Raw genomic sequence first — 16,169 nt, 5'->3', positions numbered from 1 at the left:
TAACTTGGAAAAATATAGGTTAATAAATGACAGCCAGCGTGGATTTGTTAAAAGCAAATTTTATGTTTAACTAACTTGATTGAGTTTTTTGATGAAATAACAGAGTTGATGTGTGTACGGACTTTCAAAAGGTGTTTGACAAAGCGCCATGTAATGGGCTTGTCAGCAAAATTGAAGCCCATGGGATTAAAGGGACAATGGCAGCGTGGGTACGAAATTGGCTAAGAGACGGAAAGAGTACTGGTGAACGGTTGTTTTTCAGATTGAAGGGAAATATACAGTGGTGTTCCCCAGAGGTTGGTATTAGGATCACTGCTCTTTTTGATATAAATGACCTGGACTTGGATATACAGGGCATCATTTCAGGGCCTTCGAACATAAGAACTAGGAGCAGGAGTAGGCCAATCGGCCCCTCGAGCCTGCTCTACCATTCAATAAGATCATGGCTGATCTGATCCTAACCTCAAATCTTCTATCACTCTCCATCCCACCCGAACCCATGTGATCTCCCGGGAGAGGCGAAAAACCAGATAAAAAACCCAATGGCCAATTTGGGAGAAAAAATCTGGGAAATTCCTCTCCGACCCATCTAGGTGATCGAATCTCTTCCAGGAGATCACTCTGTTCCTATATTTTCTACAGTACTTACCTTCTGTAAAGGCGATCTCCACCCCAGCCAGGAACAGGGATAAAACCATCTCCTGAAATCTAACACAGAATTAGAACACGAAGCAGGAGCAGAACCAGGCTACACGGCCCCTGGGCCCGCTCCACTACCCACAGGGCCACGACCATTCCGAACCTAGACTCGTCCAATTTCCTGCCCGCTCCCCGTAACCCTTAATTCCCTTTACTTCTAGGAAACTATCTCTGTTTTAAATTTATTTAATGATGTAGCTTCCACAGCTTTCTGGGGCAGCAAATTCCACAAACCTACCACCCTCTAAGTGAAGAAGTTTCTCCTCATCTCAGTTTTGAAAGAGCAGCCCCTTATTTTAAGATTATGCCCCCTAGTTCTAGTTTCACCCATCATTGGGAACATCCTCACCGCATCCACCCGATCAAGCCCCTTCACAATCTTATATGTTTCAATAAGATCGCCTCTCATTCTTCTGAACTCCAATGAGCAGAGTCCCAATCTACTCAACCTCTCCTCATATGACCACCCAGGATTAACCGAGTGAACCTTCTTTGTACTGACTCGAGAGCAAGTATGTCTTTTCTTAAGTATGGACACCAAAACTGTATGCAGTATTCCAGGTGTGGTCTCACCAATACCTTGTATAACTGCAACAATACTTCCCTGTTTTTATATTCTATCCCCCTAGCAATAAAAGCCAACATTCCATTGGCCTTCTTGATCACTTGCTGCACCTGCATACTAACTTTTTGAGTTTCGTGCACCAGGACCCCCAGATCCCTTTGTACTTCAGTACTTTCCAGTTTCTTGCCATTAAGATAATAACTTGCTCTATGATTTTTCCTGCCAAAGTGCATAACCTCACACTTTCCAGTATTGTATTCCATCTGCCAAATCTCTGCCCACTTACTTAGCCTGTCTATGTCACTTTGCAGGTTTTTTATGTCCTCCTCACTCACTACTTTCCGTCCCATCTTTGTATCATCTGCAAACTTTGATATGTTACACTCGGTCCCCTCCTCCAAATCGTTAATATAGATTGTAAAGAGTTGGGGACCCAGCACTGACCCCTGCGGAACACCACTAGTTACTGATTGCCAGTCTGAGAATGAACCATTTATCCCAACTCTCTGCTTTCTGTTAGAGAGCCAATCCTCCACCCACGCCAGAATATCACCCCCAATCCCGTGATTTTTTATCTTGAGCAATAATCTTTTGTGTGGCACCTTGTCAAATGCCTTTTGGAAGTCTAAATACACTATGTCCACTGGTTCCCCTTTATCCACCCTGTATGTTACTTCCTCAAAGAACCCGAGCAAATTTGTCAAACATGACTTCCCCTTCATGAAACCATGCTGAGTTTGTCCTATTAAATTATGTTTATCCAAATGTCCTGTTACTGTCTCCTTAATAATGAGAGGGTGCACACGAGATTTACTGGAATGATATCAGGGATGAGGGACTTTAGTTATGAGGAGAGACTGGAGAAGCTGGGGTTGTTCTCAGAGCAGAGAAGGTTAAGGAGAGATTTGATAGAGGTGTTCATAGAGTAAATAAAGGAGAAGCTATTTCCACTGGCAGGCGGGCCAGTAACCAGAGGACACAGATTTAAGATAATCGGCAAAAGAACCAGAGGGGAGATGAGAAATTGTTTTTACGCAGCGGGTTGTTGTGATCTGGAATGCGCTGCCTGAAAGGGCGGTGGAAGCAGATTCAATAGTAACATTTAAAAGGGAATTGGATAAATACTTGAAAAGGAAAAATTGTCAGGGCTATGGGGAAAAAGCAGGGGAGTTGGGTGAATTGGATCGCTCTTTCAAAGAGCCTGACACAGTCATACTCTCAGAATCATACCTTTAAGCCAATGTCCCAAACGCCTCCATCACCATCCTTGGGTATGTCCTGTCCCACCGGTAGGACGGACCCGCCAGGGGTGGCATCCTCAACATTGACTCCAGACCCCATGAAGTCTCATGGCTTCAGGTCAAGCATAGGCAAGGAAACCCCCTGCAGATTACCACCTACCGCCCTCCCTCAGCTGATGAATCGGTACTCCTCGATGTTGAACACCACTTGGAAGAAGCACTGAAGGTAGCAAGGGCACAGAATGTACTCTGGGTGGGGGACTTCGGTGACACCACTACTGACCGAGCTGGCCAAGACCTAAAGGACATAGCTGCCAGTCTGGGCCTGTGACAGGTGGTGAGAGAACCAACACGAGGGAAAAACCTACTTGTCCTCCCCAATCTACCTGTCGCAGGTGCATCTGTCCATGACCGCATTGGTAGCAGTGACCACCACACAGTCATTGTGGAGACAAAGTCCCGTCTTCACAGTGAGGACACCCTCCATTTTGTTGTGTGGCACTACCACCGTGCTAAATGGGATAGATTCAGAACAGATCTAGCAGCTCAAAACTGGGCATCCATGAGGCGCTGTGGGCCATCAGCAGCAGCAGAATTGTATTCCACCACAATCTGTAACCTCATGGCCTGGCATATCACTCACTCTACCATTACCATCAAGCCAGGGGGGCCAACCCTGGTTCAATAAGGAGTGTAGATGAGCATGCCAAGAATAGCACCTAAAAATGTGGTACCAGCCTGAGGAATCTGCAACACATGCTAAAAAGCAGAAGCAGCATGCTATAGACAGAACTAAGCGATCCCACAATCAACGGATCACATCAAAGCTCTGCAGTCCTGCCACATCCAGTCGTGAATGGTGGTGGAGCATTAAACAACTAACGGGAGGAGGAGGCTCCATGAATATCCCCATCCTCAATGATGGTGGAGCCCAGCACGTGAGTGCAAAAGACAAAGCTGAAGCATTTGCAATCATCTTCAGCCAGAAGTGCTGAATGGATGATCGATATTGGCCTCCTCCTGACGTCCCCACCACCACAGAAGCCAGTCTTCAACCAATTCGATTCACTCCACATGATAGTCTACTCTCAATCATCAGGAAAGTGTCGTCGACAGTGCTATCAAGCAGCACTTACCAATAACCTGCTCACTGATGCCCAGTTTGGGTTCCGCCAGGACCACTCGGCTCCAGACCTCATTACAGCCTTGGTCCAAATATGGACAAAAGAGCTGAATTCCAGAGGTGAGATGAGAGTGACTGCCCTTGACATCAAGGCAGCATTTGGCTGTGTGGTATCAAGGAGCCCTAGTAAAACTGGTGTCAATGGGAATCGGGGGGAGAACTTGCCACTGGCTGGAGTCATACCTAGCACAAAGGAAGATGGTTATGGTTGTTGGAGGTCAATCATTGCTGCAGGAATTCCTCAGGGCAGTGTCCTAGGCCCAACCACCTTCAGCTGCTTCATCAATGACCTTTCATCCATCATAAGGTCAGAAGTGGGAATGTTCACTGATGACTGCACAGTGTTCAGTGCCATTCGCAACTCCTCAGATAATGAAGCAGTCCATGTCCGCAAGCAGCAAGACCTGGACGACATTCAGGCTTGGGCTGATAAGTGGCAGGTAACATTTGCGCCACACAATGACTGCGTCATTGCCTGGCGTCCAACCACTGCCCCTTGACATTCAACAGCATTACCATCGCTGAATCCCCCACCATCAACATCCTGGAGGTCACCATTGACCAGAAACTTAACTGGACCAGCCACATAAATACTGTGGCTACAAGGGCAGGTCAGAGGCTGGGTATCCTGCGGCGAGTGTCTCACCTCCTGACTCCCCAAAGCCTTTCCACCATCTACAAGGCACAAGTCAGGAGTGTGATGGAATACTCTCCACTTGCCTGTATGAATGCAGCTCCAACAACACTCAAGAAGTTTGACACCATCCAAGACAAAGCAGCCCGCTTGACTGGCACCCCATCCACCACCTTAAACATTCACGCCCTCCACCACCGCTGTACCGTGGCTGCAGTGTGTACCATCTACAAGATGCACTGCAGCAACTCGCCAAGGCTTCTTCGGCAGCATCTCCCAAACCCGTGACCTCTTCCACCTAGAAGGACAAGGGCAGCAGACGCATGGGAACACCACCACCTCCAAGTTCCCCTCCAAGTCACACACCATCCTGACTTAGAAGTGCATCGCCGTTCCTTCATCATCGCTGGGTCAAAATCCTGGAACTCCATCCCTAACAGCACTGTGGGAGTACCTTCACCACACGGACTGCAGCAGTTCAAGAAGACGGCTCACCACCACCTTCTCAAGGGCAATTAGGGATGGGCAATAAATGCTGGCCTTGCCAGCGACACCCAGATCCCATGAACGAATTAAAAATAGGCACGATGGGCCAAATGGCCTCCCCTGTGCTATGTCATTCTATGATAACTGCAACAGAACAGAAATACAAGACTCGCTTTTATATAAGGCCTTATCACATGTCAGCAACATCCCAATGTGCTTTAAACGCAATGACTTACTTTTAAGTGCACTGACTCTTGTAGGCAAATCTCATGGGCATTTTGCGCACAGCAAGTTCCCACAAATCACAGTGAGATGAATGATCAGTTCATCTGTTATTTGGGCGAAAGGTTGAGATATTAGTGCTGGACGAGGCAGTAGTGTTGGCCAAGATCCTGGGAGCCCTCCCTGTTCGTCTTCGACTAGTGCCATGAGATCTTTAACATCCACCAGAGCAGGCAGTGGGAGTAACCTGAAGTAATCTAGCACACAGCCGGCACAAATACGATGGGAGAATTGGCTGCCTACCCTGCAGTAAACCACTATGGTTGTATGAATCTAAGGGACGGCACCTCTGACAGTATAGCACTCCCTCAATTGTGCATGGGAGCGTCAGCCTATATTAGTCATGCAGCAAGGCTTGGGCCTACAACTTCCTAACCCAGGACAAGAATTATATAAAATGATTCAACACACAAAAGATTATTGCTTAAGATAAAAAATCACGGGATTGGGGGTAATATTCTGGCATGGATAGAGGATTGGCTATCTAACAGAAGGCAGAGAGTTGGGATAAATGGTTCATTCTCAGACTGGCAATCAGTAACTAGTGGTGTTCCGCAGGGGTCAGTGCTGGGTCCCCAACTCTTTACAATCTATATTAATGATTTGGAGGAGGGGACCGAGTGTAACATATCAAAGTTTGCAGATGATACTAAGATGGGAGGGAAAGTAGTGAGTGAGGAGGACATAAAAAACCTGCAAGGGGACATAGACAGGCTAAGTAAGTGGGCAGAGATTTGGCAGATGGAATACAATACTGGAAAGTGTGAGGTTATGCACTTTGGCAGGAAAAATCGTAGAGCAAGTTATTATCTTAGTGGCAAGAAACTGGAAAGTACTGAAGTACAAAGGGATCTGGGGGTCCTGGTGCACGAAACTCAAAAGGTTAGTATGCAGGTGCAGCAAGTGATTAAGAAGGCCAATGGAATGTTGGCTTTCATTGCTAGGGGGATAGAATATAAAAATAGGGAGGTATTGCTTCAGTTGTACAAGGTATTGGTGAGACCGCACCTGGAATACTGCGTACAGTTTTGGTGTCCATACTTAAGAAAGGACATACTTGCTCTCGAGTCAGTACAAAGAAGGTTCACTCGGTTAATCCCGGGGATGAGGGGATGGACATATGAGGAGAGATTGAGTAGATTGGGACTCTACTCATTGGAGTTCAGAAGAATGAGAGGCGATCTTATTGAAACATATAAGATTGTGAAGGCGTTGGATCGGGTGGATGCGGGGAGGATGTTCCCGATGATGGGTGAAACTAGAACTAGGGGGCATAGTCTTAGAATAAGGGGCTGCTCTTTCAAAACTGAGATGAGGAGGAACTACTTCACTCAGAGGGTGGTAGGTCCATGGAATATGCTGCCCCAAAAAGCTGTAGAAGCTACATCATTACATAAATTTAAAACAGAAATAGACAGTTTCCTAGAAGTAAAGGGAATTAAGGGTTACGGGGAGCGGGCAGGAATTTGGACATGAGTCTAGGTTCGGATTGGTCATGGCCCTGTGGGTAGCGGAGCGGGCCCAGGGGCCGTGTAGCCTGATCCTGCTCCTATTTCGTGTGTCTAATTCTGTTAGATTCAGGAGATGGTTCTGTGATAGTGGATTGGCGGTTAGGATCAGATCAACCATGATCTTATTGAATGGCGGAGCAGGCTCGAGGGGCCGATTGGCCTACTCCTGCTCCTATTTCTTATGTTCTTATGAACCCCACTGACAAGTGTTTACGGTAACTGTAATAATGTTAAGTCAACAAATACCAGTTTCCCAGTAAAAGCCAGCATTCCTGTTTGCTTTTCTCTCTGTGCTGTATTATTCTTTGAAATGAGCATTGCAAAATAGTGATTTTTCAAACAAGCTGTCTGTCTGGTTGAAGCCACTTCATGGCGTCATTGCTTCATAAAAAGAGTAAATTTACAACCCAGGTAAAGCACAGGACGATTTGCTCGAATAACGCACTAAACCTGCTCATAAATTCTGACGACCTTCTTTTGTTAAATCATTAACGGCAAAATCTCTCATTTTTAAACTGAAGCCATTCAGTTCCTGTGTTGCATCCTCTATGAATGTTAATTTTGGTGTGTTAATGTAGCTGCTTTTAATACAAGAGGGTTGCAAACAGGCAGTGCTAATCACCAAAGGCAGGCGTTAATGGGAATCTCTGTTAATCTTTGATGGCATTTTCGCAACGCTAAAATTTTGCCGGTATAATGGTGTTAACCCACACAACAGCCACGGCCTGCTTTTATGTAGTGCTTTTAACGCAGGAAAAAAAGGTTCCAGGGCGTGAGGAGAGATTACGAGGGTGAGATTTAAGGAGGGAGATGGAGAGACGCAGGGGTTTAGGGGGGATTTCCAGGGTAGCTGGCTGAAGGCACGGCCGCCAATGGTGGGGCGAAGGGCAATGGTACGCAAGCAGAGGAATGGAGAGTCAGGGTGGGGGGTGGCGTGCATAGGTTGTGGGGCTGGAGGAGATCTCCCAAACAGGGGCACCTCCATTGCACTATTCGAGGTGATGTCTTGTTATCAGTTTCCCTCCCCACTGATTGTATTTTAACACATTGTCCGTCCTGTCAAAGGGACTATACCTCCTTGAAAAAGTGTAACATCCCCACCGACACCTGGGAATCCCTGGCCCAAGACCGCACAAAGTGGAGGAGAAGCATCCGGGAAGGTGCCGAACACCACCTCGAGTCTCTTCGCCGGGAGCAAGCGGAAGCCAAGCGCAGGCAGCGCAAGGAGCGCACGTCAACCCAAGCACCCCACCCACCCGCCCCTTCAACCTCCGTGTGCCCCACCTGTGACAGAGACTGTAGGTCCCGCATTGGACTCATCAGTCACCTGAGAACCCATTTTTAATATGGAAGCAAGTCATCCTCGGTTCCAAGGGACTGCCTAAGAAGAAGACTATACCTCAACTGAGAGCACAGCCTGGATTGAGGTCTTTATGATGCTAATCTGTATGTGTTCAGCAGGGGGTGCCGGAGAGCCTCCTGTCCAACCAGTATGGACGGTAAACCTTTCCCTTGGAGAATCTGTCCAGTGAACAGATGCCTGCCTGCCCCATCCCGCCCGTCCATGCCACACCATATTGGACTGCTCGTTGGCTGAACAACTGTACAGTGATAACATGAATTATTACTTTTGTCTTTCATGAAGCGTCAGCTGAATCTTGTCAGAGAGAAGAACGACATTGAACCGGGAAATGTTATTTTAAATCAGCGAAGTGGATTTCAGTGCAGCCCTTATCAATGAGGAAATTGGGATTGAGCTGTAGCATAAAATAAAACAGGTTGTTTAGTGCCGAGTGTTGGATTGGCCTTGTCTGCTGTCTCCCGTGTCCAAGGGGTGCATTTCATGAGCAGATACGGTGTCATTTTAATGTTAAAGCTGTATTTAAATGGCCTCATTACCATCTCGTAACAGACAGGTGCAGATTTCACAGCCCATTTGCCTTTAATGGGTTGCTGTTAAACTCTGCAAGTCTGCGTGCTTGAGGTACCGTGATTGTACTTTCGACCTTTATATGGTACAGGTGTCTTTATTTCACAAGCTGGACATCTACGTTTATTACACAATACTATTACAGTGTGGTTAAAATCATTTTTTAAAAAGTGAAATGCAACGTAGATCACGTTGAAGCATCTCGGCCGGGAACTTCCTCGCGGCCGCTCCTGCTCTGCCGAGGAATCGCCGTTTGCGCAGGATCTCCGTCGCAAGCCCAGCGACGTTATGTCGGAGGAGCGGGAGCGGCTCGGAGGAAATTCACGGCCCTTGGTGGACTTCACACAGTGGAGGGGGCAATGGGGTGAAATTCATCTTCGGCAGAGGCGCAATACGGGCGGTCGAGGATCGGTCGCCCACTATACCCCCCAATGTTCCCTTCCACAGACTGGGTGGGGCGGCCCCTCCGCTGCTGACGCTTTGTGCGGAACGGCCAAAGTTGAATTTCACTCCCTCTAGAGAAGTTTGGAGAGCAGGAACTGGCGAGAGTGTCCCACAAACAGCAGCTGTTGGCGGTGGTGTTGGTTGAGGGGGGATTGTTGAGCCCCCCAGGACAGAATGCCATGCTCTTCCAATAGTGCCTGTGGGATCTCCTACGCCAACCTGGAGCACACAGGCGGAGCCTCGGTTAAGCATCTGGCACAGAGGCTTACTGGCATGTCAGCCTGCACGGTGGGCGCAAATCCCTGGTTATAGGGTGACCATCCACAACGTTCCGCATAGCTTTCTTCTGCGGCGAATGACTGCGGTCTTCAGATCGTCGGTTGGGTTTGCTCACAGCCTTCTGCGGAACAATCTATAAATACGAGGGTCATTTTCAAGGCTGCCAATCTCCTTGCGTGCAACAAATATAAGGCGCAGTTCCCAAGAGCCCAAGGTGCAACAAGCTTCTCGACAGTTAATGTGCTAAACCCATCCTCTGAGCCAGCTGGTGGTCCTCCATTTCCTGTCCCTGTGTAAAACAACAAAGACAACCCCATTAGGGACAAAACTGTTATAGGAATAATAAGAGTGGCCCCTGATGGTTCGGCCAGTAATCCAGTGAGACGCAGGGCCATCCAGACCCAGAAGGTGCCAGGTTTGACCCCCTGGTCTGTGCCTAGGGTCGCCAACCCTCCGGGATTGCCCTGGAGTCTCCAGGAATTGAAGATTAATCTCCAGGACACTGCTGGGAACAACCCGGGAGAACAGTCATCGGGGCGTTGAAATAAATTGTGGTTGGAAAAAAAAAATTCTTTGAACACTTCTGTTTATTAGCTAGAAAAATATTGGACATGAAGAAAAAAGGGTGTTTAACTGACAGTCAAGAATTATCCAATCATAGAATTATAGAAACTATAGAAATTTACGGCCCATCTTGTCCGCGCCAGCCAACAAAGAGCCATCCAGCCTAATCCCACTTTCCAGCTCTTGGTCCGTAGCCCTGTAGGTTACAGCACTTCAAGTGCATATCCAAGTACTTTTTAAATGTGGCGAGGGTTTCTGCCTCTACCACCCTTTCAGGCAGTGAGTTCCAGACCCCCACAACCCTCTGGGCGAAAAAATTCTCCTCAAATCCCCTCTAAACCTTCTACCAATTATTTTAAATCTATGCCCCCTGAATATTGACCCTTCTGCTAAGGAAAATAGGTCCTTCCTATCCACTCTATCGAGGCCCCTCATAATTTTATACACCTCAATCAAGTCTCCCCTCAGCCTCCTCTGTTCCAAAGAAAACAACCCCAGCCTATCCACTCTTTCCTCATAGCTAAAATTCTTCAGCCCAGGCAACATCCTCGTAAATCTCCTCTGTACCCCCTCTAGTGCAAACTCATCCTTCCTGTAATGTGGTGACCAGAACTGCACGCAGTATTCTAGCCATGTTGGGGCAACCAGTGGTGGAAGTGTGGGGGTGGGGTGGTTAGGAGCATGAGGTCATGTGATGACACCTCCAGGATTATGTCCAATCAGAGTTGACAACTCCACCTGTGCCAAGTTACCTCGTCTCAGCCAGGTTGCAGTAGAAGTGTAAAAGTTGGCCTCAGTGTCACCTGGATTAGGGAAGTAGAAAACCAGCCAGCGCTCCTGCTCCTGCTCCTAATCACAATCCTGCTCCTGCTCCTGATCATAATCCTGCTCCTGCTCCTGATCACAATCCTGCTCCTGCTCCTGATCACAATCCTGCTCCTGCTCCTGATCACAATCCTGCGGACAGGGTGGGGCTCAGCAATGAAGTCCCTCGTGATCAGGTAGCCCGCCGATATTCACCGCCAAGGCTCATGTGCAAATACTGGGCCTTCAGGCGAGGTAGTGGAGGCCATCGGTCCTTCGCGGTTCTCCACCGTGCTGGGGACACGAGTCATTGCCATCAGATGACGAGATGAGAAATTGGAGCGGGGGTGAAAGGTGAGTCATTCATTACAAGCCAGTAATTTGCTCACCGCAACTTTTGATCGTCCTTGAACTAATACGTGCGACATCACTATTTTCATTGCTTACACAGTATTTCCAGCACAGAAACAGGCCATTCGGCCCAACTGGTCCATGCCAGCGTGTATTCTCCACACGAGCCTCCTCCCATCCCTTTCCATCTCACCCCACTAACATATCCTTCTATTCCTTTCTCCCTCATGTGCTTATCTAGCTTCCCCTTAAATGCATCCATGCTATTCGCCTCCACATAGCAGAGCGCATTCCACATTCTAACCACTCTCTGGGTAAAGAAGTTTCTCCTGAATTCACCATTGGATTTATTAGTGACTATCTTATATTTCTGGCCCCTAGTCCTGGCCTCATCCGTAAGTGGAAACATCTCTATATCTACCCTATCAAACCCCTTTCATAATTGTAAAGACCTCCATCAGGTCACCCCTCGGCCTTCTCTTTTTATCAGAGGTCTCATTCCTCCCCATTTTGGTGACTTACTGTAGGAATTAAGACAAGGTCTGATTAGAAAAAGAGCCGGTGTCAGCAGCTTCCTGCTGGCAACAAGCTGCATGCCCAACTGCTCCCTGACCCGATCATGGACAATAAGCTTTTTAATCAATGGACATATCAGGATTGTTTTAACGAGAGACCCAGGTGAAGGGCCAAGACCCAGACAGAAAGGTAGTAAAGAGAAGCTGAGGTAAATCATAAAGCCTGGAGATTGTAGGAAGAGGGAGAAGATTGAGGAAGGTAACAAGCTCCACTGTTTCGAGGGGGGGCCCTGCCACAGTACCAAAACGGCTCTCATCAAAGTCACAAATGACATCCTTTGTGACTGTGACAAAGGTAAACTATCCCTCCTCGTCCTTCTTGACTTGTCTGCAGCCTTTGACATGGTTGATCACTCCATCCTTCTCCAACGCCTCTCCACCATCGTCGTCCAGCTGGGTGGGACTGCACTCGCCTGGTTCCATTCTTATCTATCTAATCGTAGCCAAAGAATCACCTGCAACAGCTTCTCTTCCCGCTCCCGCATCGTTACCTCTGGTGTCCCCCAAGGATCTATCCTTGGCCCCCCTCCTATTTCTCATCTACATGTTGCCCCTTGGCGACATCATCCGAAAACACAGCCTCAGTTTCCACATGTACGTGGACGACACCCAGCTCTACCTCACTACCACTTCTCTCGACCCCTCCACGGTCTCTAAATTGTCAGACTGCTTGTCCGACATCCAGTTCTGGATTAGCAGAAATTTTCTCCAATTAAATATTGGGAAGACCGAAGCCATTGTTTTCGGGCCTTGCCACAAACTCCGTTCCCTAACCACTGACTCTATCCCTCTCCCTAACATCTGTCTGAGGCTGAACCACACTGTTCGCAACCTTGGTGTCATATTTGACCATGAAATGAGCTTCCGACCACATATCCGCAGCATAACAAAGACCGCCTACTTCCACCTCCGTAACATCACCCGTCTCTGCCCCTGCCTCAGCTCATCTGCTGATGAAACCCTCATCCATGCCTTTGTTACCTCTAGACTTGACTATTCCAACACACTCCTGGCTGGCCTCCCACATTCCACCCTACGTAAACTTGAGGTTATCCAAAACTCGGCTGCCCGTGTCCTAACTCGCACCAAGTCCCGTTCGCCCATCACCCCTGTGCTCGCTGACCTACATTGGCTGCCTAATAAGCAGCGCCTCGATATTAAAATCTCATCCTTGTTTTCAAATCCCTCCATGGCCTCGCCCCTTCCTATCTCTGTAATCTCCTCCAGCCCCACAACCCCATATCTGCGCTCCTCTAATTCTGCCCTCTTGAGCATCCCTGATTATAATCACTCAACCTTTGGTGGCCGTGCCTTCTGTTGCCGAGGCCCTAAGCTCTGGAATTCCCTCCCTAAACCTCTTTGTCTCACCACCTCTCTTTCCTCCTTTAAGATGCTCCTTAAAACCTATCTCTTTGACCAAGCTTTTGGTCTCCTGGCCGAATTTCTCCTAAACTGTGGCCCGGTGTCAATTTTTTTTGTCTTATAATACTCCTGTGGGACTTTTTACTACGTTAAAGGCGCTATATAAATACAAGTTGTTGTTCTGATCTAGAATAGGAGATGGTGATTTTAACACAGTGAAGATATAGGAGGAAGAATGTGTAGAGTCGGAGTATTTGCAGCTTCAGTGGTTCAAGAGAAGTTCAAGGATCAATGGCCATAGCAGAATTGATAAAATAGGGATGAAAAAGGATCTGAAGGCGAGGGAGGAGTCCAAGTGAGTGAAGGACGACAAGATTTCCTTATATCTTATCCAGAAGTGTGATAAAAGGTGTTAGAAGGGGCTCCCCAAATATGGGAAGTGTGTACAAGATTTGGATGGACCTGGGCTTTATACGGAGTTAGGAGATATTGAAGGGAAAAGAAGTGATGGATACCTTGAGGGCAGATTTAGCAACAGAAGACATCCATCTGTGGTTGCAAGTGGTTCTCAAATACTCACTGTAATGATCAATAACATGTCATTCTAGAATAGTACACTAGGTGGAGCTATAGAGCTGTAGAGCTGTATATTTCGTTGTATGTGTTTAAGACTACACTACCCACGATGCACTAGGCTACCCAGAAGGCGGTAGTCAAGATGGCAGCCTGCACACAGAAGTACACATGCTGGATCTCTACAGATGCTGTACCTAGAGAACGTGTACTGAATAAATAACTAGCTAGAAGCTAGCTATTCATAATAAGAATGTCTAGTTATTAATGAACATAACATGGTACCAGGATTGGTGAAGATCTGCTCAAAATTGTGAAACGTGACATGGAGAATTTGAAGCCACCGCAGTTTTTGAATCTCACGGGAAATGTCGACTACAATTGGCGGACTTTCAAACAACAATTCGAACTCTACATTGCAGCCATCGGGTTCGGTACGAAGCCAGATGCAAGGAAAATTGCGTTGCTGGTCACGGTTGCAGGCCCACAGGCGATAGTGGTATTTAATACATTTGTATTTAATCCAGAGGAGAACAGAGAAAATTTAGACGATGTGCTAAAGAAATTTGATACACATTGTTCTCCCAAAAAGAATGAGACCTATGAAAGATACGTGTTCCGTTCAAGGACACAGCGGCAAAATGAGACTTTTGATAGCTTTGTGACCGATCTGAAACTGAAAGCACAGACATGTAATTTCTCTGAGCTGAAAGCATCCATGATTCGTGACCAAATTGTGTTTGGTATTCATGATGTAAAGGTCAGGGAACGTCTGTTGAGAGAAACCGAACTGACATTGGAAAATGCTGTGAAAATATGCCAAGCCAGTGAGCTAGCTCGACAGCACGCGAAGACTTTCAGTGAAATCAATAATGATGCAATTGTACTAAGTGCTGCTGTCGGTGCTGTTTCCTACAAGGGGAAGAAACATGGGCAGAAAAGAAATGAAAAGCAATCGGAGGAAGGAAATTTTAATTGTAAATGCTGTGGTTACAAACACCAGTTAAGACAATGCCCAGCGTTTGGAAAAATGTGCACAAACTGTCATGGAAAGAATCACTTTGCCAAACAATGCTTTTCAAAAGTAACAACAAAGAAAGGGCAACAAGTCAATATGATTGAGGACACTGATTTAAGTGAGACATTTTTTGTACGAATGGTGTCATGTGACAATGTCAAAAATGATACAGAAAATGTGCAGCCCTCAGATATGGACAATGCTGAACATAAAATTAATGCAGTAAAAGAGGACAAATGGATGATCCCACTGCAGATAAATGGAGCATTAGTTACATTGAAACTGGACACTGGTGAAAAAGCAAACTTAATCAGTATGAGTGACATTAAAAACATGAAAGAAAAGCCCAAAATACAGAAAAAGTCAGTACTACTGAAGGACTATAATGGACAGAAAATAGATAGCTTAGGTGTATGCAGACTCAAAGTGACAGTCAAAGACAAAGTGCATCATCTCATGTTTTCTGTTGTGGCTGAAGGACTTGATTCACTACTGGGTGACAAAGCTTGTGAGGACTTAGAACTGGTCAAGAGAGTCTACCGTATAAACTGTGCCATAAACAGACCAGATGACTCAGTGGATTCTGTAGCAAAACATTTCCAGGGTGTGTTCAAAGGATTTGGAGTCCTACCATTTACTTACAAGATCCAGCTAAAGGAGGAGGCTCAGCCACTGGTACATGCTCCACGAAAAGTTCCAGCACCCCTGCGTGACCGGCTCAAGAATGAACTGGACAGAATGACCACACTAGGAGTCATCAGGAAAGTCGAAGAGCCAGCAGACTGGGTTAACTCCATGGTATGTGTAAAGAAAAAGAACAATGATCTAAGAATATGCATGGATCCAAAGGACTTAAATGCAAACATAAAACGTGAACACTACCAGATTCCCAAGCGAGAAGAAATCACCAGTGAAATGTCAGGTGCCAGATACTTTACAAAGCTCGATGCCTCACAAGGATTTTGGCAACTAAAACTGGATGAAGAGAGCACCAAATACTGTACCTTCAACACACCATTTGGCAGGTATTGTTTCCTCAGAAGGCCTTTCGGGATAATATCTGCATCTGAAATCTTTCATAGAGCGATGGAACACATAATTGAAGGTCTGGAAGGAGTTCGGGTCTATGTTGATGACATCATCATTTGGGGCTCCACACTGAAAGAACACAATGAGAGACTGACTAAAGTGCTACAGAGCATACGCCGGAATGGACTGAAGCTCAACAAAGCCAAGTGTCAGTTTGGCGTCCAGGAAGTCACTTTCCTAAGAGATAATCTATCTGGTAAAGGAATAGAGCCAGATATGGAAAAAGTAAACGCCATACCCAACATGCCCCGACCCACTGACAAAAAAGGAGTTCTACGCATCATGGGGATGATAAACTTCATTGGAAAGTTCATTCCTAACTTGTCAGCCAAGACAACCTGTCTGCGAGACCTGCTACATAAAACAAATGAGTTCGCATGGACAGAAAGACATGAACAAGAGTGGATGAACCTCAAAACAGTGCTGACAACCACACCTGTACTCACTTTCTTTGACCCGACAAAGAGAATCAAAGTGTCAATGGATGCATCAAAGGATGGCCTAGGCGTGGTCTTGCTACAAGCAGAGGGTGAAGATTGGAAGCCTGTTGCCTATGCCTCCAGGTCTATGACTGATACT

At 46.8% G+C, this 16,169-nt stretch overlaps 1 protein-coding gene across 1 annotated transcript in view; it reads right to left on the bottom strand.

The window, feature by feature from the left end:
* Nucleotides 1–8,608: 8,608 nt before the first annotated feature.
* Nucleotides 8,609–16,169, bottom strand: part of LOC147109054 (epithelial cell adhesion molecule-like) — a 35,933-nt gene continuing 28,372 nt past the window's right edge. The window contains exon 9 of the mRNA XM_086002631.1: nt 8,609–9,543. Within this exon, the coding sequence (XP_085858757.1) occupies nt 9,490–9,543 (54 nt within the window). The 3' untranslated portion in view covers nt 8,609–9,489. The remainder of the gene's footprint in view (nt 9,544–16,169) is intronic.

Source organism: Somniosus microcephalus, chromosome 12 (genome assembly GCF_052327205.1).
Source record: "Somniosus microcephalus isolate GS21.2 chromosome 12, FLI_Smic_1.0, whole genome shotgun sequence".
NCBI classification, from domain to species: Eukaryota; Metazoa; Chordata; class Chondrichthyes; order Squaliformes; family Somniosidae; genus Somniosus; species Somniosus microcephalus.
Note: the sequence above shows the minus strand (reverse complement) of the source record. Positions and strands in the feature narration are given on the sequence as shown.